Source organism: Cherax quadricarinatus, chromosome 98, assembly GCF_038502225.1.
Source record: "Cherax quadricarinatus isolate ZL_2023a chromosome 98, ASM3850222v1, whole genome shotgun sequence".
Lineage (NCBI taxonomy): Eukaryota > Metazoa > Arthropoda > Malacostraca > Decapoda > Parastacidae > Cherax > Cherax quadricarinatus.
Genome location: NC_091389.1, coordinates 7,898,031 through 7,922,154, shown reverse-complemented (window position 1 = coordinate 7,922,154; position 24,124 = coordinate 7,898,031). Strand labels below are relative to the sequence as shown.

Below are 24,124 nucleotides of genomic sequence, written 5' to 3'. Positions count from 1 at the left end.
ATCACTGTCTTGCCAGAGGCGTACCTACACTACAGTTAAAAAGCTGCAACATATCAACACTCCCTACTTCAGAGTGCAGGCACTATACTTCTCACCACTGGGACTCAAGTACGGCCTGCTGGTTTCCCCGAATCCCTTCATAAATGTTATCCTGCTCACACTCCAACAGCATGTCAATTGTAAAAATTATTTGTCTACTCCTATCATGCTCACACATGCTTGCTGGAAGTCCAAGATCCTCACACAAAAAATCTCCTTTACCCCCTCCCTCCAACTTTTCCAAGGATGACCACTACCCTGCCTTCCTTCCACTACAGATTTATATGCTCTCCAAGTCATTCTATTTTGTTCCATCCTATCAAAATGTCTGAACAACCTCAATAACCCCTCCCCAGCCCTCTGGATAATACTTTTAGTAACCCTCCACCATCTCCTAATTTCTAAACTACAGATTCTCTGCATTATATTCACATCACACATTGCTCTCAGACATGAGGGAATTACTAGTGATATGAGCAAATTTGCCGATGACACAAAGATAGGAAGGATAATTGATTCAAACGTAGATGTTATGGAACTTCAGGAGGATTTAGACAAACTCTACTCTTGGTCAGAAAAGTGGCAGATGCAGTTCAGTGTAGATAAATGCAAGGTTCTGAAGCTTGGGAGTGTCCATAACCCTAGCACTTACAAGTTAAATAATGTAGAACTTAGCCATACAGATTGCAAAAAGGACTTGGGGGTTATGGTGAGCAGCAACCTTAAACCAAAACAGCAATGCCTAAGCGTACGTAAATAGATTACTGGGATTTATATCAAGAAGTGTAAGCAACAGAAGTCCAGAGGTCATACTGCAGCTTTATACATCATTAGTAAGGCCTCACCTAGATTATGCAGCTCAATTCTGGTCTCCATATTACAGAATGGACATAAATTCGTTAGAAAACATTCAGCGTAGGATGACTAAATTAATACATAGCATTAGAAATCTTCCTTATGAAGAAAGATTGAAGACTCTTAAGTTACATTCACTTGTTAGACGAAGAATGAGGGGAGACCTGATCGAAGTGTATAAGTGGAAGATAGGTATTAATAAAGGGGATATTAATAAGGTCTTGAGGATGTCTCTCCAAGAGAGAACCCGCAGTAATGGATTTAAATTAGATAAGTTTAGATTTAGAAAGGACATAGGAAAGTATTGGTTTGGAAATAGGGTAGTTGATGAGTGGAACAGTCTACCTAGTTGGGTTATTGAGGCTGGGACTTTGGGTAGTTTCAAATTTAGGTTGGATAAGTACATGAGTGGGAGGGGTTGGATTTGAGTGGGACTTTCACATCAGAGCTTATTTCTTGGGTGGCATTGAAAATTGGGTTGGGCAAATGTTTTCTTAGTGGGATGAATTGTAAAGGACCTGCCTAGTATGGGCCAACAGGCCTCCTGCAGTGTTCCTCCTTTCTTATGTTCTTATGACATCCCCATTGCCTCCAGCCTATATCAATACAAATTCAAGGACATAATTGGAAGACAAAAGAACTATACAGTCTCTCCTCACTTAGCGACATAGTCGTTTACCAATGCCTCGGACTTATGACAGGCTCTCTGACTAGTATTCATACCTAAATAATGTATATTAGAGCTGATTTCCTCTATTCTGTTTATTTCAATATACAGTACACTACTGTATAAACATTTAAAAACATACCAGAAATGTTATAAATGTGCAAAGGTGACATTAAGACACAAACTCACTACCATTATACAGGTGGTTCTCCACATTCGCGAGCTCCACTTCTGAGAGCTTTGAACATTTGCGAATGCCCAGCCTAGATGGTGGTGAAGGGTTCGAGGACATGCAGGAGGGTGAGGCGAGAGAACTGGTTGAAGAACATGCACTGGGCCTAAATGATGAAGAGTTGTTGGAGATTGTGCAGGCAGAGAATGAGGATGAATACAGAAATAACCCACACATAGAAGAGAGGAGCTTACGGCATTACTAACGAGGATGAAGAAGAGTGTGTTGCTGAGGCCAATCAACCTCAAGCCCTCACCCTTGAAAAACTAGGACAAGCGATGAGAATGACAGCACAGCTCAAACAATTTTTTTTACGACACAGACCCATCAATGTTGAGGACTTTGAAGGTGATGAACAACATTGATAGGAGCACAATTCCCTACAGAACTCTGTTTGTAGATATGAAGAGGAAACGGTCTCAGTTGCTCATCACAATGTTCTTCACAAGGAAGCCTGCCACTACCCCTGCCACTACCCCTGCCACTTCCCCTGCCACTACCCCTGCCTCTACCCCTGCTGCTACCCCTTCCACTACCCCTGCCACTACCCCTTCTGCTACCCTTACTGCTTCACCTGAACCTTAACCCATGGCAGAATCTGACTCTGTTGCCAACTCTAACTCTAGTGATGTTGGCAGTGACGCTGGCAGTGAAAAGTTAGAATCCACACACTTGACTCATCATACCATCACCTCCATTCAACTGTCATCAGTAACTGCATGGCTAACTATCATAACAATCATCATCGTCATTGTCATCATCATCACAAGTCGTCAGAGTTCGTCTGCCTAACATTACAAGTGGTGAGTGTTTTGTTTGTTCATTATTTGTTATTAAACCATAACATGTATGTATATATAATACATGTATGTATTTTACGATGTTTTCATGTGTTTTATGATTGTTCATGCTTCAATAGGTTAAGGAAGCAGTATTGTCAGGCTAAGTAAGTGCTATTATTATATTTCCCTACAATATACGTATTTGTGCACCAAACATTCGTGAATTTTCAACATTCGTGAGGTTCTTGATCCCCTAACCCTCACGAATGTGGAGGGCCACTTAGCAATGAATTCACTTAACCCGTAAAAGGTCCAAACGTATATATACGTTTTTTCGACATTTGAAAGTACAGTGGACCACCGCATAACGATCACCTCCGAATTCGACCAATTATGTAAGTGTATTTATGTAAGTGCGTTTGTACGTGTATGTTTGGGGGTCTGAAATGGACTAATCTACTTCACAATATTCCTTATGGGAACAAATTCGGTCAGTACTGGCACCTGAACATACTTCTGGAATGAAAAAATATCGTTAACCGGGGGACCACTGTATGTAAAAAAAGTAGATTTTTGTTTTTTTTTACATTTGAAAATGTGTAAAAAACTTTGATCTACGTTTTTTTGTTGTTATATTTGAAAATATTTAAAAAAAACTTAGATCTACTTTTGTAGCACTACACATGTGAACGTAGATCTGCTGGACCGTTTACGGGTTAAGACTCTCAATGGGGTTAAATTGACTGCATCTGAGAGTAGTAGAGTAGAAGGCAACTGGTTGGCCGGACTCGAGTCCTGGAGGTGGGAAACACTTAGAATATAAAAACACAGCGTCATAGAATTAAAAAAAAAAAAAAAAATTATCTTATGAAATGGTAGAGAATCATTCTCTGAAGGTAATAAAACAAAAAGTACAAAATTTAATGGAAAACTGACGAAATTAAGCTTTTGCAAATTGTGTGTGTCAGTGATATTTATGCATTGGTGCTTTTTGCCCACTCAAGAGTCCTATTTTAGGCCAATTACATTGTTCCAGTAGGCAAAATTCTTAGCTACTTCGCTAGTATGTCTCATTTTATCGATTGAACACAAGAAACCGTCCAATCAACTATTTTTACCCAATAAAGTGATCAGAAAATGGTAATTTGGCCAATTTCACACAAATTTCAAACTACAGTAGTCCCCCCATATCCATGGAGAATATATGTTCCAATGACCTGCCGTAGATACCAACACCATGCATAGTAGCAAACCCTATGTATAAGTCCTATACAGTGGACCCTCGGCTAACGAACGCATTGTATAACGTTAAATCCGCCTAACGAAGTGTTTGAGCGTAAAAATTTTGGCCCGCCTAATGATAAAAAACTTTCCCAACGTGATTCGTCTGCCCTGCCGTCATTGTTTACAAGCCAGGGTGGCCGGTTTCATACATACATTTGATACATTTTGTATTATTCCATTGTTTACAGTGCTTGTAACTGTTAAATAAGCCACCATGGGCCAAAGAAAGCTTCTAGTGCCAACCCTGTGGTAAAAAGGGTGAGAAATACTATCGTACCACGGTCAGCTGCTGCTGCACCACCGTCAGCTGTTGCTGCACCACTGTCAGCTGTACTACTCGAAGATGTGGAGAGACTATTGTTGGTGTGGTTTAACGAGAAACAATTAACCCCTAGAGGGTTAGCCACCCAGGATAACCCAAGAAAGTCAGTGTGTTATTGAGGACTGTCTAACTTATTTCCATTGGGGTCCTTAATCTTGTCCTCCAGGATGTGACCCACACCAGCCGACTAACCTCCAGGTGAATAGGAAAAAATGCCTGGAACTAGTGCTCATATTGGTGGTTTGAGAGATTTAAGAATTGTAGTGGCATACACAGTGTGATAAGGCATGGTGAACCTGAAAAATTCCAACCCCAACAAGTGTTCAATTGTGAGGAAACAGGCCTATTCTGGAAGAAAATGCCAAACAGGATCTACATTACTCAGGAGGAAAAGGCAATCCCAGGACACAAGCCTATGAAAGACAGGCTAACTCTCATGTTTTGTTGTAATGCTAGTGGGGATTGCAAAGTGAAGCCTTTACTGGTGTATCACTCTGAAAATCCCAGTGTGGTCAAGAAAAAGTGTCTCATCACTCATCAATACTCTTCAATAAAGGTAAGTGTCATTTTAACATTTACTTATACAGTGGACCCCCGCATAACGATTACCTCCGAATGCGACCAATTATGTAAGTGTATTTATGTAAGTGCGTTTGCACGTGTATGTTTGGGGGTCTGAAATGGACTAATCTACTTCACAATATTTCTTAAGGGAAAAAATTCGGTCAGTACTGGCACCTGAACATACTTCTGGAGTGAAAAAATATCGTTAACCGGGGGTCCACTGTATAGTTATTGTGCATGTCTCATTGTTTTCTTTGTAGGGAAATGTATATTTCATGAAAAAACAAAAATAATTTTTAATACTTTTGGCTGTCTGGAACAGATTAATTGGATTTCCATTATTGCTTATGGGGAAAATTAATTTGGCTAATGATAATTTCGTCTAACGACGAGCTCTCAGGAACAGATTAATATTGTTAGCTGAGGGTCCACTGTACATACCTAATATAAAGTTTAATTGATAAATTAGACACAACAAGTGGAGAATTACCACTTTCACTGACAGGAAGCACTTCACAGCTTCTCTTAGGCTTTGATGAAGTGCCAGCTTCTCTACTTCTGCACTCTGTGGCCATTATTATGCACAATTATGAGGTATTTTGGGGTTACAGTAAACCGTGGGTAAATGAAACCACAGATAGTGAATCAGTGAATATGGGCGTTCTACTGTATACCAATTTCAAAATAGGGTCCAGAATAAACAATGCAGGCATTCCTGGCACTAAAATAACATTTCCTCTGTTTAATAGTTGTATTTTCAGGCTTAACAGATGAATTCCATTTTGATTTTTTATTCACATAATGAATTTTTATTTACACCAAAATATACAAGATTTACTGTTATGCAATATCGTATTAATTGTATAAATAATATCATGAATGCATATTAGATCCACCAGTTGAGGTGTATTGGACGAGTGACGTGATTTATTTACTCTTAAATATCAGCAAAAATCGAACATTTTCACTACTTTGAGCTCAATTTCAAGCTATTTTCATTCCTGAAACCAATCAAAATCATCCCTATTTCTGTAATATATCCTCCGTTTTATCATATGAGACCAAGAAACCAAACCATATGAAAATACATTGCAAAGTCGCTGTTTTAAACCAAAAACATGGTCGCATTTTTTCTCATTATGCACTGCGTGCTGCAGAATTTTTTTATATGTGGTGTACGCTTACTGTATAGACCCATTCTCTCATATCTAGGCCCAAATTTACCACTCACAGCTTATCTGAATGAGCTGAGCTCATGGTGTAGAACTACGGGACCGACCCAGGCTCAAAGCCGTAGAGTAACAGGACCCTCTCTGAAACGGTTAAGAATGAAGCTAGATACCCAAATGAACAGTGAAATACACCATGGGTACATACCAGCGCCCTAGAGTTGAGACAATGGCAGAGTGGGAGCCAATTATACACCTCGGTGAAGAGTTCAGCCATCTGCGAGGTGTACTTCGCCTTCACCTCTCCTTGGAAGCCATACATCTGGTTCATCGTCACGCTCTCGTGGTTACCTGAGGTGCAGAGGTACCTCACTGAGGTGCTTGTTGTGGCAACACACCAGTCTGGTGTGTCTCATACAAGAAAATATGGAATTATTCTTTTTTTAGCACAACAGCCATCTCCCATCAAGGACGGGTGACTCAAAAAACGAAGAAATATGAAGTTCTTCGTTTTAGATTTAGTAATTTATACAAGAGAAGGGGTGACCAGCCTCTTGTTCCTGGCATTTAGTAATACAGGAGGGGTTACTAGCACCTTGCTCCAGGCATTTAGTAATTTTTACAGGTGTTACTAGCACCTTGCTCCAGGCATTTTAGTCACCTATTACAACATGCATGGCTTATACAGGAAGGATTCTTCTCCACTTTCCCAGGATACTATCTTTAAAAAAAAAAGAATTAAGAGGCCAAAGTAATTTACAAAATAATGTAAACTGGTACCAGTACTAGGTACAAAACCAGCTTTAACATATGGTAAATTTTAAATATGATAAGAATAATAATAGAATAATCTCCATGGGAAAGTGGAAAAGAATGCTTCCTTCAAAAGCTGGAAGAAAGGTGCTAGTAACCCGCTTCTCCTGTATAAATTACTGAATGTCAAAGGAAGACCTTTCTGACAGTATTTCTTCATTTTCAGGTCACACTGCCTAGGTGGGAGAAGGCCTGAGTGTTAAAAAAAAAAAGAAGTCTTCATTGTAAGCAAATTCTCAAAAAGGAAAATCAAATATGACAATTAATAAGGATCACAGATGTAGCATAAAGCAGTCCTGACACATCGCCTCACTGCTCCTTACACAAACAAATAAACTTTATTTTTATAGAATACGGCACAGTGGCACCTCGAATTTCGAACAGCTCCCAACTTGAACAATTTGTAAGTGTATTTTTGTAAGTGCTTTTGTAAGTGTATTTTTGGGGGTCCGAAGTGGACTAACCTAATTTCCGTTATTCCTTATGGGAACAAATTCGTTCAGTAACGGCGCTCGGACAGCCGTCAGGAATGAATTTCAGCCAAAATTCAAGGTACCACTGTATATTATTAAAGCTGAGTGACTGACATATGTAAACTACTTTATAGAAAGAACCTTGTTATGCACGGCATTTCTGGCAGCCTTAAACCCAAGTTCTTTTGTTTTTAACACTCCTGCCGTCTCCCACCGAAGGAGGGTGACCCAGAAAAGAATCACTTTCACCATCATTCACACATAATCACTGTCTTTGCAGAGGTGTCCAGATATCACACTTTAGATGACACTCCAAACAGCTAATATCCCAAACAAATATGAGAAGATAAGAACACAGTTTTTATTATACTGGAGGTATTTAGTTAATGCAATATAAAATTATAATTGCCCACATAGTAGGTTGGTAGACAGGAACTGCCCAGGGAGGTACTACCGTCCTGCCAAGTGAATGTACAATGAAAGCCTGTAATTGTTTTACATGATGGTAGGATTGCTGGTGTCTTTTTTCTGTCTCATAAACATGCAAGATTTCAGGTACATCTTGCTACTTCTACTTACACTTAGGTCACACTACACATACATGTACAAGCATATATATACACACCCCTCTGGGTTTTCTTCTATTTTCTTACTAGTTCTTGTTCTTGTTTATTTCCTCTTATCTCCATGGGGAAGTGGAATAGAATTCTTCCTCCATAAGTCATGTGTGTCATGAAAGAAGACTAAAATGCCGGGAGCAAGGGGTTAGTAACCCCTTGTCCTGTATACATCACTAATGTTAAAAGAGAAACTTTTGTTTTTTTCTTTTTGGGCCACCCTGCCTCAGTGGGATACTTCCGGTCTGTTGAAAGATGAAGTACTGTTGTCACTTCCTCTTGTAAGCTTGGTGGTGAAAATGGTAGAGCATCGGTCTGTCAATTTACAGGTCATGGTTCATGCGTCCTGTCCATCATTTTTGTTTGTTCACTACATGTATGTATTTAACCCGTAAACGGTCCAAACGTATATATATGTTTTTTCAACATTTGAAAGTATGTAAAAAAAGTAGATCTTCTTTTTGTTTTTTTACATTTGAAAATGTGTAAAAAAACTTTGATCTACTTTTTTTTTGTTATATTTGAAAATATGTAAAAAAAACGTAGATCTACTTTTGTAGCGCTACACATGTGAACGTAGATCTGCTGGACCGTTTACGAGTTAAGGACATTAAATGCATACAAGTAAGATTGAATTATAAGGAGTAGAGACAAGATTTTTGGGACTTGTTGAGCAGTTTGTGTGACAGAAAAGAAATATTTTTTAAGGGATTCAGGGAAACCAGTTAGTCAGACTCGAGTAGTGGAAGTGGGAAGTACAGTGCACTCTGAAGGAGGAGTTTTGGATATCTGTTGTTTGGAGGGACATCGAAACTGTTCTATGTGCACGCTTCTGGCAAGACAGTGATTATATGAATGATTGTGAAAGCGTTTCTTTTAAGGGTCAATCTGCCTTGGTGAGAGATGGCCAGCATGTTAAAAATATAAATGTGTTAACAAAGAAGGAAGGGTAGGGGTTGTCCTCAAAAAGGTTGGAGGGAGAGGGTAAAGGAGCTTTTGTGGGCGAGGGGTCTGGACTTCCACTAAGCGTGTGTCAGCGTGTTAGATAGGAGTGAATGGAGATGAATGGTTTTTGGGATCTGATTAGCTGTTGGAGTATGAGCAAGGTAATATTTTGTGAAGGAATTGAGGGTAACCGGTTAGCCAGACTTGAGTCCTGGAAATGGGAAGTAAAATGCCTGAACTTTAAAGGAGGGGTTTGGGATATCTGCAGTTTGGAGGGACATCTAAACTGTCGTATCAGAGCGCCTCTGCAAAGACAGTGATTATGTATGAATGATGGTGAAAGTTTTTTTTCTTTCTTTTTGGGTTACTCTGCCTCGGTTGTGTTAAAAAAAAAGTAGATTAAATATATCACTGTACATGATCATGAGAAAAAATATTTATAGTTTAGCAAGTTTAGTTATCATCATGCAGCAGCCAGACTCGTCAGTCGTACAATGGGAGACACTCACCTCTAGACATAAAGAAGTGATTGGGGTAGAGGAGCTTGAAGCCGAATAAGACGAAAATACACTCCACGGAAAAGGACCCTCTGTCAACAAAGTCTCCATTGAACAGATATGGATTTGTGGTTGAAGGGAGTCCGTTAAGATCAAAAATGTTCATGAGATCATAGTACTGGCCGTGAATGTCACCGCACACCGTGAACTTGGAGTCATCAGGAATGGTGACGTCTACCAGGGTGGGCTGCTTTGTTAGTTGTTCCTTAACGTCTAAAAGTATCTGACAAGAAACAATACAAATATTAAATGTATTGACAACATCAACATCATACGGTAAACCCTCAATAAAATGGACCCCAATACAGTGGACCCTCGCCTAACGATATTAATCAGTTCCTGAGAGCTCATTGTTAGCCAAAATTATCGTTAGCAGAGTTAATTTTCCCCATAAGAAATAATGGAAATCCAATTAATCTGTTCCAGACAGCCAAAAGTATTAAAAATTATTTTTGTTTTTTCATGAAATATACATTTCCCTACAAAGAAAACAATGAGACATGCACAATAACTATATAAGTAAATGTTAAAATGACACTTACCTTTATTGAAGAGTATTGATGAGTGATGAGACACTGTTTTTCTTGACCACACTGGGATTTTCAGAGTGATACACCAGTAAAGACTTCACTTTGCAATCCCCACTAGCATTACAACAAAACATGAGAGTTAGCCTGTCTTTCATAGGCTTGTGTCCTGGGATTGCCTTTTCCTCCTGAGTAATGTAGGTCCTGTTTGGCATTTTCTTCCAGAATAGGCCTGTTTCCTCACAACTGAACACTTGTTGGGGTTGGAATTTTTCAGGTTCGCTGTCAGCATAGTTGCTGATCCCTGTGTTGTATAGCATATCATAGTACCATCCATGTGTTTATATAGAAGACCCTTAGGCCAAGTGACTGTTTGTGTGACGTCACGGGATGCGCATGTGTACGTTCGTACCTTTGCCTCCCTCTCAGCTGGCGTTTGACATAGGCAGGACAAGGCAGAGGCTGGGTTCCATCTCCCATCATCACAGTCTGGCAATATAGCGTTACCATCCAACAAGTGTGTCTATCTTCAACCCTCGATATCTCCTTTTAAGAGCCCCTACGATATCACCATGCCTTATCACATTGTGTATGCCACTACGATTCTTAAATCTCTCAAACCAACCTTTGCTGGCCTTAAATTCACCAATATGAGCACTAGTTCCAGGCATTTTTACCTGTTCACCTGGAGGTTAGTCGACTGGTGTGGGTCACATTCTGGGGGACAAGATTAAGGACCCCAATGGAAATAAGTCAGACAGTCCTCGATGACACACTGACTTTCTTGGGTTATCCTGGGTGGCTAACCCTCCGGGGTTAATCGTTTCTTGGTAATTGTTTCACGTTAAGCCACACCAACAACAGTCTCTCCACATCTTTGAGTAGTACAGCTGATGGTGGTGAAGCAACAGCTGACTGTGGTGCAGCAGCAGCTGACTGTGGTGCAGCAACAGCTGACTGTGGTGCAGCAGCAGCTGACTGTGGTGCAGCAACAGCTGACTGTGGTGCAGCAGCAGCTGACTGTGGTGCAGCAGCAGCTGACTGTGGTGCAGCAACAGCTGACTGTGGTGCAGCAGCAGCTGACCGTGGTGCAGCAGCAGCTGACTGATCCAGCAACAGCTGACCCTAGTGCAGCAACAGCTGACTGGTCCAGCAACAACTGACCCTAGTTCAGCAACAGCTGACTGGTCCAGCAACAGCTGATCATGGTGCAGCAACAGCTGACTGGTCCAGCAACAGCTGACTGGTCCAGCAACAGCTGACTGGTCCAGCAACAGCTGACGGTGGTGCAGCAGCAGCTGACTGTGGTACGATAGTATTTCTCACCCTTTTTACCACAGGGTTGGCACCAGAAGCTTTCTTTGGGCCCATGGTGGCTTATTTAGCAGTTACAAGCACTATAAACAATGGAATAATACAAAATGTATCGAATGTATGCATGCAACCAGCCACCCTGGCTTGTAAACAATGACGGCAAGGCAGCTGAAGCGCTCAGGATGGACGGACAGGTTTGGGAGGAATCATGTTGGGCGAGTTTTTTATCGTTAAGCAGGCCAAAATGTTTACACTCAAATGCTTCGTTAGGCGGATTTAACGTTATGCGATGCGTTCGTTAGGCGAGGGTCCACTGTACATGTATAATGGTCCTCGATATAACAGGCTTCGATATAATGGACCTCGATATAATGGACCTGGATATAATGAACCTAGATATAAAGGACCTTAACCCTTTGACTGTTTCGGTCGTATATATACGTCTTACTCACCACTGCAGCACGCAATGCATAATGAGAAAAAAAAAAACTGACCATTTTTTTGGATTAAAACGCCGACTTTGAGGTGTATTTTAGTATAGTATTTATCGTTGTATTCTCGTTTTCATGGTCTCACATGATAAAATGGAAAACATATGACAAAAATAGAGATGATTTTGATTACTTTCAAGATGAAAACAACCTTGAAATTGAGTTCAAATTAGCGGAAATGTTCGAGTTTTACCAATGTTCAGGAGTAAGCAAATCACACCACACGTCCAATACACGTCAACTGGGGAGTCTAATATTCTTTCACTAGTGCACTGATATTATTTATACCATTGTTACAATAATGCAGTAGTCTCCATAACAGTAAATTTTGTATTTTTTGTATGAATAAAAAAATTAAAATAGAAAGCAATAGTAATATAAGAGGGGCCTAGAGATGTGACTGATGAACAGAGGATATGTTATTTTAGTGCCAAGAATGTCTACATTGTTTATTCTGGACCCTATTTTGAAATTGGCATCTTTTTTATTTTGTGCAAAATTGGCCAAATTGCCAATTTCTGACCACTTTATTTGGTAGTTCAAATTGATAAATGGGCGGTTTCTTGTACTCAACTAATAAAAAAAAAAATGGAGTTTTAAAGAAATAGCTATGAGTTTGGTCAACTGGAACAACGGAAGTGGTCAAAAATCAGGGCTCAAAGTCGGCAAAATCACCGATGCGTATATGTCGCTGAGACCGCTAACTTCGCAGGAACGTAATTCCATGAGTTTTCGACCAAATTTCGTACTTTTGGTGTCATTACCACCGGGAAAAGATTCTCTATCATTTCATAAGAATTTTTTTTTTTTCCAAAAATTTTGCGACATAGAATGACAGTTTCAGAAATGGGCTTGCAACAGTCAAAGGGCTAATATAATGGACCCTGATATAATGACCTTGATATAATGGACCACGATATAATGTAATTCGTTATAATGAAGCTTGATATAATGTACAACAATATAATGAACCTTGACATAATAGACATTGATCAAACCGGCTTATGAAATAACAGACAAAATCCACAGGATAATTTTTTCTGTAAATGTATTTACAATCAGTGTTTATTGTAATACAACAGTACACTGTGTACAGTAATATATAAGGTGTACAGTGGAGTACTTTACTGATTATTTTTTTAATAATTTTTAATTATTCCAATTTAAGAAACTCTGGCAATCTGCTTCTATTTGTACATTATACTAACAGTTTAGTGTTTGCATGAGGAACCCCTAGTATGCAGGGAGATGCACTAAACCCTTAGGGGGTCATAGAGGCCCTGGGGGATCAGGGGAAAATTGGGTTTAATCAAAGGGAGGGTAGCTCCAATTTCTTGGATCAAGGTTCCTTCACCAGCATCAGGGCACCTTCTCCTCTATTAAAGACAAGAATGAGACAAGCAGCCTGTGTCTGACTAGTTATTGGTCCAAACTGCACCAAAACATCGTCATAAGTTGGAATCAGTTTTTTTTTAATACCAGCTGTTTCCCACCAAGGCAAGGCGACCCAAAAAAGAAAAAAAAGCAAAGGTTTCCCTCCTTTGCACATTTAGTAATTTATACAGGTGGTGTTACTAGCACCTTGCTCCCAGCAAATATTTAGTAATTTATACAGGTGTTACTAGTAGGTAGTAGGCGGGTAGACAGCAACTGCCCAGGGAGGTACTACCGTCCTGTGGTAATAGGCTGGTAGACAGCAAGTGCCCAGGGAGGTACTACCGTCCTGTGGTAATAGGCTGGTAGACAGCAAGTGCCCAGGGAGGTACTACCGTCCTGTGGTAATAGGCTGGTAGACAGCAAGTGCCCAGGGAGGTACTACCGTCCTGTGGTAATAGGCTGGTAGACAGCAAGTGCCCAGGGAGGTACTACCGTCCTGTGGTAATAGGCTGGTAGACAGCAAGTGCCCAGGGAGGTACTACCATCCTGTGAAGTGAGTGTAAAACGAAATCCTGTAATTGCTTTACATGACGGTAGGATTGCTGGCGTCTTTTTTCTGTCTCGTAAACATGCAACATTTCAAGTACATCTTGCTACTTCTACTTACACTTAGATCACACTACATATACATGTACAAGCATATATATATACACACCCCTCTTGGTTTTCTTACTAGTTCTTGTTCTTCTGTATTTCCTCTTATCTCCTTGGGGAATTGGAACAGAATTCTTCCTCCATAAGCCACGCGTGTCGTAAGAGGCGACTAAAATGCAAAGAGCAAGGGGCTAGTAACCCCTTCTCCTGTATACATTACTATATTTAAAAAGAGAAACTTTTGTTTTTCTTTTTGGGCCACCCTGCCTTGGTGGGATACGGCCGGTTTGTTGAAAGATACATGTGTTCATATTTGACTTACGATATTTTTGACTTACGATGGGTTCATCGCAATGAATCCTGTCATGAGTCAAGGACCACCTGTATGTTATTCCACAGGACAGTCACTAGGTGCAGTGCAAACCTCTACTTAGACAACAGAGTTTGATAACTCAATTGTGACTCGTGAAATTGTAAAAATTGACAACAGAGTTTGGTAACTCAATTGTGACTCGTGAAATTGTAAAAATTGACAACAGAGTTTGGTAACTCAATTGTGACTCGTGAAATTGTAAAAATTGACAACAGAGTTTGATAACTCAATTGTGACTCGTGAAATTGTAAAAATTGACAACAGAGTTTGGTAACTCAATTGTGACTCGTGAAATTGTAAAAATTGACAACAGAGTTTGGTAACTCAATTGTGACTTGTGAAATCGTAATAACACAATTGAAAACAAGTCACGGAGCATTGATTTGTTTGGTGTATAGAAATACTGCTAGTTGGGTGAATCTTGTTAGAGCCAACTGGTCAAATGGTTAACACAATGCCCTGTTAGGTTTAGCACTCGCTTGTCACGGGTTCAAACTCCCACCTATTCCATGATTTGAAAAAATTGGTAAGTTGCTTAGAGCAAAATGTCATCCAACAGAGGTTAGCCTTGGATGTAGTCTTTCTACTGTACAGTACGGTCAAGTCTTGCCTCTGAGACTTTACCTTGTATGCACAGTGTTGGTGTAGTGTCTTTCAACTATACTGGAAGGCAAGAATTGCTTCTGAGACTTTACCATGTACACATACTGTTGTAGTGTCTTTCAATTATAATGAGACTACCTTGTATGCATAGTGTTGGTGTAGTGTCCTTCTACTATACTTGATGGCAAGTCTTGCCTCCAAGATTTTACCTTGTAAGCATACTGGAAGGCAACTCTTGCCTCTGAGAATTTACCTTGTACGCATAGCGTCGGTGCAGTTTCTTCTGGACTTTGTAATGCTCCATTAGCTCTTTCATAAAACTCTCTGTCACCTTGCCATCCTCGAGGCGCGGACCTATGTAGTCATCTTCTATAGCTGAAATACAAAAGAATAAAAAGTGAAACTCTCATGTACTCGTAAAACCCATAACGAAATCGCAAATGCGTGAACGGAAATAAGGTGGAGATGGTGGAATGGAAAGAAGGATGAGAGGGAGGAACAGAAAGAAGAATGGAAAGAATATAAAGAAGGGAGGAATGGGCACACAGTTTCAGAATTTAAACTGACCCTCTCTGGCCGGCCCCACGTGTGCCCGCGCTCACACGCGCTCACACGCACACGCACACACACACACATCTGGGCGACTACAGTTATACAAAGATAACAATTTTTAAAGTGGTGGATTAGTAAGCCAGTGGAAGGCCTCAGTCAGATGACCAAAAGCTCCAGCTGTGGGTCACCAAATGACTAAGACCCGTGTCAGGAAACACTTGCCCTGTTTCCTGACAAACCTAACCTACAGTTATACAGTGAATCTGGTCAAGGTTTAAGCCTCTACCCTTCCTTGCACTGAATGATCCATGTAGGTTTAGTGCTTCAAGTGAATAATAACAACTTTGATCAATAAGCAATCCAAGAAAGGTATCCTCCATATCCCATAAGCTCAGCCTTATCTACATCAACACACTAGAGAAACAATACAGGATGAAGCATATACAGTGGACCCCGCTTAACGATCACCTCCCAATGTGACCAATTATGTAAGTGTATTTATGTAAGTGCGTTTGTACGTGTATGTTTGGGGGTCTGAAATGGACTAATCTACTTCACAATATTCCTTATGGGAACAAATTCGGTCAGTACTGGCACCTGAACATACTTCTGGAATGAAAAAATATCGTTAACCGGGGGTCCACTGTATCTCACTTGAGTATGCTGTTATGGCAGTGTGTAGATTTATTGCCAGGCTCTATGTATCTTCCACATACATATTATCACATATCTCTCTGCTACACCGAATACATATTTAGAACTCTGAGGAGTTCCCGGTAATTTAGATTATTTATTGGCTCTATGAGGGCTGTAAATGATCCCTGTATTTTTTCCAGCTATGATATCCCTCCTGCCCTGAAAGGAGCCATCAACAATGAACAGTACTCCAAGCGAGAGAGCATAAACGATTTGAAAAGCGTCATCAACGGCACAATTTCCCTTGTTTTGAAAGTTCTCATTGTATAACCCATCATTATTCTGGATTTTGTGATATTTGCCTTATTGTGCACTTTGAAAGAGGTTAGCTGACATTATTACATCCATATCCTTCAGTTGTTCTCTCATTCTATTTGGTGATCCTTTTGCATTTTGTATACAGTGTTTCTCTTGAGTTCTTCATTCTTTCCATATCCAAGCAATGGAAACCTGTCACTACTGAAAATCATGTTATTCTCCACTAGTCACTGGATGACTTAGTTTTTATCTTCCAGGAAGCTTCAGTGACTTCTATTAAGGTGATATTCATGCTTATTTTGGTATCATCTGCATATGATGATACAAAACCTTAGTGGACGTTTTTATTTATGACCGTATAATAAGAAACAGTAAAGGTGCCAGGATGGTGCCTTGGTGTACAGATCTGTTTTACTTTGCTAATGCTGATTTTACTCTATTTAATACTACTATCTGCATTCTGTTAAACCAATTGAAAAGCTATTTGCATACTTTTCCCAGTATACCTACTACCCTCAATTTATGTGCAATTATTACACAATCGCATTTGTCAAACGCCTTTGCAAAATCCGTGTATATGACATTTACATTTTGGTTTCCTACCAACTCCCAAACTCTTCAAATTGTGTACAAAAATTGTAAACAATTCAAATGGAAATAAGTCACTGTGTCTGACTTTTTTGGGTTATCCCAGGTTCTCTACACATATGCTGCTATGTATGATAATTCTATGTAACTGTATTTGTGCATACCTGAATAAACTTACTTACTTACTGAGACCACTTCACGGGACTCATAATATGCGCTAATCGAGACCTAGCTGTATACATATATGTATTTTACACAGACTTTGTATACATCTGTGTTCAGCTTTTCCAAGCACTGGTAATGGTTTAGTGTTTGTCACTGTTTTCCAGGTTAAGCCTCATAGTTAAAAAAATCATGGAATGGCTTGAATCCATGGTAGGCAAATCCTGAAAACTCACTAGTTATGGTGCTAACCTCCCTATGGTGTATAGAATTATACCCAGCTGGATGATCTTATTAGAGCCAGCTGGCCCAGTGGTTAATACAGTGGCCAGTGAGTTAACACACTTACCCATTCCCTGATATATTTGCAATCGTGTTATTATGATTTCATGAGTCATGTCTGATAGTTCTTCATTTTGTCCCAGTCAATTCTCTGATCGTTAAATTTACAAACTATTAGGTTGGTAGACAGCAACCACCCAGGGAAGTACTACCATCCTGCCAGATGACTGTGAAACAGAAACCTGTAACTGTTTTGCATGATGGTAGGATTGCTGGTTTCTTTTTCTGTCTCATAAACACGCTAGATAACAGGGATATCTTGCTACTCCTACTTACACTTTGGTCACACTTCACAGACATGCACATGCATATATATATATACATACATCTAGGTTTTTCTCCTTTTTCTACATAGCTCTTGTTCTTCTATTGTCCATGGGGAAGTGGAAAAGAATCTTTCCTCCGTAAGCCATGCATGTCGTATGAGGCAACTAAAATGCCGGGAGCAATGGGCTAGTAACCCCTTCTCCTGTAGACATTTACTAAAAAAGAGAAGAAGAAAAACTTTATAAAACTGGGATGCTTGAATGTGCGTGGATGTAGTGCAGATGACAAGAAACAGATGATTGCTGATGTTATGAATGAAAAGAAGTTGGATGTCCTGGCCCTAAGCGAAACAAAGCTGAAGGGGGTAGGGGAGTTTCGGTGGGGGGAAATAAATGGGATTAAATCTGGAGTATCTGAGAGAGTTAGAGCAAAGGAAGGGGTAGCAGTAATGTTGAATGATCAGTTATGGAAGGAGAAAAGAGAATATGAATGTGTAAATGCAAGAATTATGTGGATTAAAGTAAAGGTTGGATGCGAGAAGTGGGTCATAATAAGCGTGTATGCACCTGGAGAAGAAATGAATGCAGAGGAGAGAGAGATTTTGGGAGATGTTAAGTGAATGTATAGGAGCCTTTGAACCAAGTGAGAGAGTAATTGTGGTAGGGGACCTGAATGCTAAAGTAGGAGAAACTTTTAGAGAGGGTGTGGTAGGTAAGTTTGGGGTGCCAGGTGTAAATGATAATGGGAGCCCTTTGATTGAACTTTGTAGAGAAAGGGGTTTAGTTATAGGTAATACATATTTTAAGAAAAAGAGGATAAATAAGTATACAAGATATGATGTAGGCCGAAATGACAGTAGTTTGTTGGATTATGTATTGGTAGATAAAAGACTGTTGAGTAGACTTCAGGATGTACATGTTTATAGAGGGGCCACAGATATATCAGATCACTTTCGAGTTGTAGCTACACTGAGAGTAAAAGGTAGATGGGATACAAGGAGAATAGAAGCATCAGGGAAGAGAGAGGTGAAGGTTTATAAACTAAAAGAGGAGGCAGTTAGGGAAAGATATAAACAGCTATTGGAGGATAGATGGGCTAAAGAGAGCATAGGCAATGGGGTCGAAGAGGTATGGGGTAGGTTTAAAAATGTAGTGTTAGAGTGTTCAGCAGAAGTTTGTGGTTACAGGAAAGTGGGTGCGGGAGGGAAGAGGAGCGATTGGTGGAATGATGATGTAAAGAGAGTAGTAAGGGAGAAAAAGTTAGCATATGAGAAGTTTTTACAAAGTAGAAGTGATGCAAGGAGGGAAGAGTATATGGAGAAAAAGAGAGAGGTTAAGAGAGTGGTGAAGCAATGTAAAAAGAGAGCAAATGAGAGAGTGGGTGAGATGTTATCAACAAATTTTGTTGAAAATAAGAAAAAGTTTTGGAGTGAGATTAACAAGTTAAGGAAGCCTAGAGAACAAATGGATTTCTCAGTTAAAAATAGGAGAGGAGAGTTATTAAATGGAGAGTTAGAGGTATTGGGAAGATGGAGGGAATATTTTGAGGAATTGTTAAATGTTGATGAAGATAGGGAAGCTGTGATTTCGTGTATAGGGCAAGGAGGAATAACATCTTGTAGGAGTGAGGAAGAGCCAGTTGTGAGTGTGGGGGAAGTTCGTGAGGCAGTAGGTAAAATGAAAGGGGGTAAGGCAGCCGGGATTGATGGGATAAAGATAGAAATGTTAAAAGCAGGTGGGGATATAGTTTTGGAGTGGTTGGTGCAATTATTTAATAAATGTATGGAAGAGGGTAAGGTACCTAGGGATTGGCAGAGAGCATGCATAGTTCCTTTGTATAAAGGCAAAGGGGACAAAAGAGAGTGCAAAAATTATAGGGGGATAAGTCTGTTGAGTATACCTGGTAAAGTGTATGGTAGAGTTATTATTGAAAGAATTAAAAGTAAGACTGAGAATAGGATAGCAGATGAACTAGGAGGCTTTAGGAAAGGTAGGGGGTGTGTGGACCAGGTGTTTACAGTGAAACATATAAGTAAACAGTATTTAGATAAGGCTAAAGAGGTCTTTGTGGCATTTATGGATTTGGAAAAGGCATATGACAGGGTGGATAGGGGGGCAATGTGGCAGATGTTGCAGGTGTATGGTGTAGGAGGTAGGTTACTGAAAGCAGTGAAGAGTTTTTACGAGGATAGTGAGGCTCAAGTTAGAGTACATAGGAAAGAGGGAAATTATTTCCCGGTAAAAGTAGGCCTTAGACAAGGATGTGTGATGTCACCGTGGTTGTTCAATATATTTATAGATGGGGTTGTAAGAGAAGTAAATGCGAGGGTCTTGACAAGAGGCGTGGAGTTAAAAGATAAAGAATCACACATAAAGTGGGAATTGTCACAGTTGCTCTTTGCTGATGACACTGTGCTCTTGGGAGATTCTGAAGAGAAGTTGCAGAAATTGGTGGATTAATTTGGTAGGGTGTGCAAAAGAAGAAAATTAAAAGTGAATACAGGAAAGAGTAAGGTTATGAGGATAACAAAAATATTAGGTGATGAAAGATTGGATATCAGATTGGAGGGAGAGTGTATGGAGGAGGTGAATGTATTCAGATATTTGGGAGTGGACGTGTCAGCAGATGGGTCTATGAAGGATGAGGTGAATCATAGAATTGATGAGGGGAAAAGGGTGAGTGGTGCACTTAGGAGTCTGTGGAGACAAAGAACTTTGTCCTTGGAGGCAAGGAGGGGAATGTATGAGAGTATAGTTTTACCAACACTCTTATATGGGTGTGAAGCATGGGTGATGAATGTTGCAGCGAGGAGAAGGCTGGAGGCAGTGGAGATGTCATGTCTGAGGGCAATGTGTGGTGTGAATATAATGCAGAGAATTCATAGTTTGGAAGTTAGGAGGAGGTGCGGGATTACCAAAACTGTTGTCCAGAGGGCTGAGGAAGGGTTGTTGAGGTGGTTCGGACATGTAGAGAGAATGGAGCGAAACAGAATGACTTCAAGAGTGTATCAGTCTGTAGTGGAAGGAAGGCGGGGTAGGGGTCGGCCTAGGAAAGGTTGGAGGGAGGGGGTAAAGGAGGTTTTGTGTGCGAGGGGCTTGGATTTCCAGCAGGCGTGCGTGAGCGTGTTTGATAGGAGTGAATGGAGACGAATGGTTTTTAATACTTGACGTGCTGTTGGAGTGTGAGCAAAGTAACATTTATGAAGGAGTTCAGGGAAACCGGCAGGCCGGACTTGAGTCCTGGAGATGGGAAGTACAGTGCCTGCACTCTGAAGGAGGGGTGTTAATGTTGCAGTTTAAAAACTGTAGTGTAAAGCACCCTTCTGGCAAGACAGTGATGGAGTGAATGATGGTGAAAGTTTTTCTTTTTCGGGCCACCCTGCCTTGGTGGGAATCAGCCAGTGTGATAATAAAAAAAAAAAAATACTTCTCACATGCTATATTTGGAGCTTTCCACCCCTGAACTTATACTTTTGTGTATGTAGCAGTAGTTCCCCGTATCTGCAGGTGATATGTTGTGATCCGAGTAGAGTAGTCCCCCCAGTATCTGCAGGTGATATGTTGTGATCCAAGTAGAGTAGTCCCCCCAGTATCTGCAGGTGATATGTTGTGATCCGAGTAGAGTAGCCCCCCCAGTATCTGCAGGTGGTATGTTGTGACCCGAGTAGAGTAGTCCCCCCCTGTATCTGCTGGTGATATGTTGTGATCTTAGTAGAGTAGTCCCCCCCTGTATCTGCAGGTGATATGTTGTGATCTGAGCAGAGTAGTCCCCCCCCTGTATCTGCTGGTGATATGTTGTGATCTGAGTAGAGTAGTCCCCCCCTGTATCTGCAGGTGATATTTTGTGATCTTAGTAGAGTAGTCCCCCCCTGTATCTGCAGGTGATATGTTATGATCAGAGTAGAGTAGACCCCCCGGTATCCGCAGGTGATATACTGCAACACCTGTGGATGCCCAAAACTGCGAATAGTAATGAACCTTATATGGGTTTGGGTTTGGGTGTGAGAAAGACCTGTCTAGCATGTGCCAGTAGACTTGCAGTAGTGTTCCTCCTTTCTTATGTTCTAATGTTATCCATGATTCCATCTCGCCTGTGCTACTCTTCATGTATGCTTCTCCCCTTTTTGTGTTACTTTGCCTATGTGTTTTACTATCACCTGTGGCCTCCATCATTTTTTCACTTTTCCATTAAACTTGAGTCCTGGAGGTGGGAAGCACAGTGCCTACACTCTGAAGGAGGGGTGTTAATGTTGCAGATTTATAACTGTAGTGTAAGCAGGCCTCTGGCAAGACAGTGATGGAGTGAATGATGATGAAAGTTTTTCTTTTTCAGGTGGGAAATGGCTAATGTGCTAATAAATAATAAATCTTTTTTTTAAAGTTTTTAACATACCAGCCATCTCCCACCGAGGTAGGGTGACCTGAAAAAGGAGAAAGACTGTTCCCGTCACTCAAACTATTACAGATCTCCCTCAACATTTGCGAGGGTTAGGGGATCAAGAGCCTCGCGAATGTTGAAAAACCGTGAATGTTTGGTGCCCCAATATATTGTAGGGAAATATATTACAATACTGCTTCCTTAACTTGTTGAACCATGAATAATCATAAAAAACATGAAAACGTCGTAAATTGTACTGAATATATACATGTTATGCTTTAATAACGTATGTTATTTAATAACATGTTAATAACATGTATGTTATTAAATACCACAGACTCCACCACTGCCTCCACCACTGCGAGTCCCTACTACCCTCCCTCCGACCCCCACAACTGGCAGCCAGCCGTCCCACCACTCAGTGTGGTGAGTGTTTTGTTTGTTCATTATTTGCTATTAAACTACAGTATAAATAATGTAAACCCATTCATGACTGCATATTGGAATGGCTATTAGGAAAGGTATTAGACGGTGACATCATGTGTTTGCTCTTGAACACAGCAAAGAATCGAACATTTCTGCTATTGCTAATAATAACAATAGCAACAATAATAATAATAATAATAATAATAATAATAATAATAATAATAATAATAATAATAATAATAATAATAATAATAATAAATATGATATAATTGAAGAAGGAAATTGTACAAAAATATGAGGGAGTGGTTGACACATCATCAGTGTGACTTTGTTTATGCTGGAGTGAACATTAGTCTCCCTGCTCTTCCAAACATTTCACAATAATTCAGAAGTTGAGGCAGTGGTATTTAATAACATATATGTTATAAATAATAATAGTACATGTTATTATTGATAACATGTATTATTATTAACCCTTTCAGGGTCCAAGGCCCAAATCTGGAGTCACGCACCAGTGTCCAAGAATTTAAAAAAAAAAAATTTGTTATTTTTTCTTATGAAATCGTAGAGAATCTTTTTGTGAAGGTAATAAAACAAAAAGTACGAAATTTGGTGGAAAATTGACGAAATTATGCTCTCGCGAATTTTGATGTGTCAGCGATATTTACGAATCGGCGATTTTGCCGACTTTGACTCCCATTTTAGGCCAATTACATTATTCCAATCAACCAAATTCTTAGCTATTTCACTAGTATTACTTCTATTCTATCGATTGAGCACAAGAAATCGCCAAGTCAACTGTTTCAACTACAAAATAAAGTGATCGGAAATTGTTAATTTGGCCAATTTTACACAAAGTTCAAAATATTCCAATTTCAAAATAGGCTCCAGAATGAACAATGTAGGCATTCCTGGCACTAAACTAACATTTCCTCTGTTCATTAGTTATGTTTTGAGGCTTTACAAATAAATTCCATTTTGATTTTTTATTCACATTATGAAATTTTATTCACACCAAAAAATAGAAGATTTACTGTTATGCAATACTGTAATAATTGTATAAATATCATCACCATATTTGTGAATGTATATTAGACCCACCAGCTGACGTGTATTAGACGTGTGAGGTCGTTTGTTTACTCTTGAATATCGGCAAAAATTTAACATTTCTGCTACTTTGAGCTCAGTTTCAAGCCATTTCCAGTGCTAAAACCAATCAAAATCATCTCTATTTCTGTAATATGTCTTCCATTCTATCAAATGAGACCAAGAAATCGCAAATACATCTATAAAAAACATACTAAAAAACACTGCAAAGTTGCTGTTTTAATCGAAAAATCATGATTTCATTTTTTTTCTCTCATTATACACAGTGTGCTGCAGGATCTGTTTTATGTGGTGCACACATACCACATAGATGTATTCTCTCATATCTAGGCACAAATGTACCACTCACAGTTTATCAGAGTGAGCTGAGCTCATGGCGTAGATCTACGGTTTGGACCCTGAACGTAAAGCCGTAGATCTACGGGACGGACCCTGAAAGGGTTAACACGTATGTATTTAATAACATATGTTATAAATAATAATAATACAGTGGACCCCCGCATAACGATATTAATCCGTTCCTGAGAGCTCATTGTTATGCGAAATTATCGTTATGCGAATGAATTTTCTCCATAAGAAATAATGGAAATCAAATTAATCCGTGCAAGACACCCCAAAGTATGAAAAAAAATTTTTTTACCACATGAAATATTAATTTTAATACACACAAACTGAAAAAGACATGCACAGT

At 39.8% G+C, this 24,124-nt stretch overlaps 1 protein-coding gene across 1 annotated transcript in view; it reads right to left on the bottom strand.

Moving 5' to 3' along the window:
• The window catches only part of PpD3 (protein phosphatase D3), a gene marked incomplete at its 5' end in the record, with an annotated part of 87,486 nt that overhangs the window by 47,421 nt on the left and 15,941 nt on the right, over positions 1–24,124 (bottom strand). Inside the window, 3 exon segments of the mRNA XM_070105293.1 lie at positions 6,123–6,265; positions 9,272–9,542; positions 14,912–15,033. Coding sequence (XP_069961394.1) covers positions 6,123–6,265; positions 9,272–9,542; positions 14,912–15,033 — 536 coding nt within the window.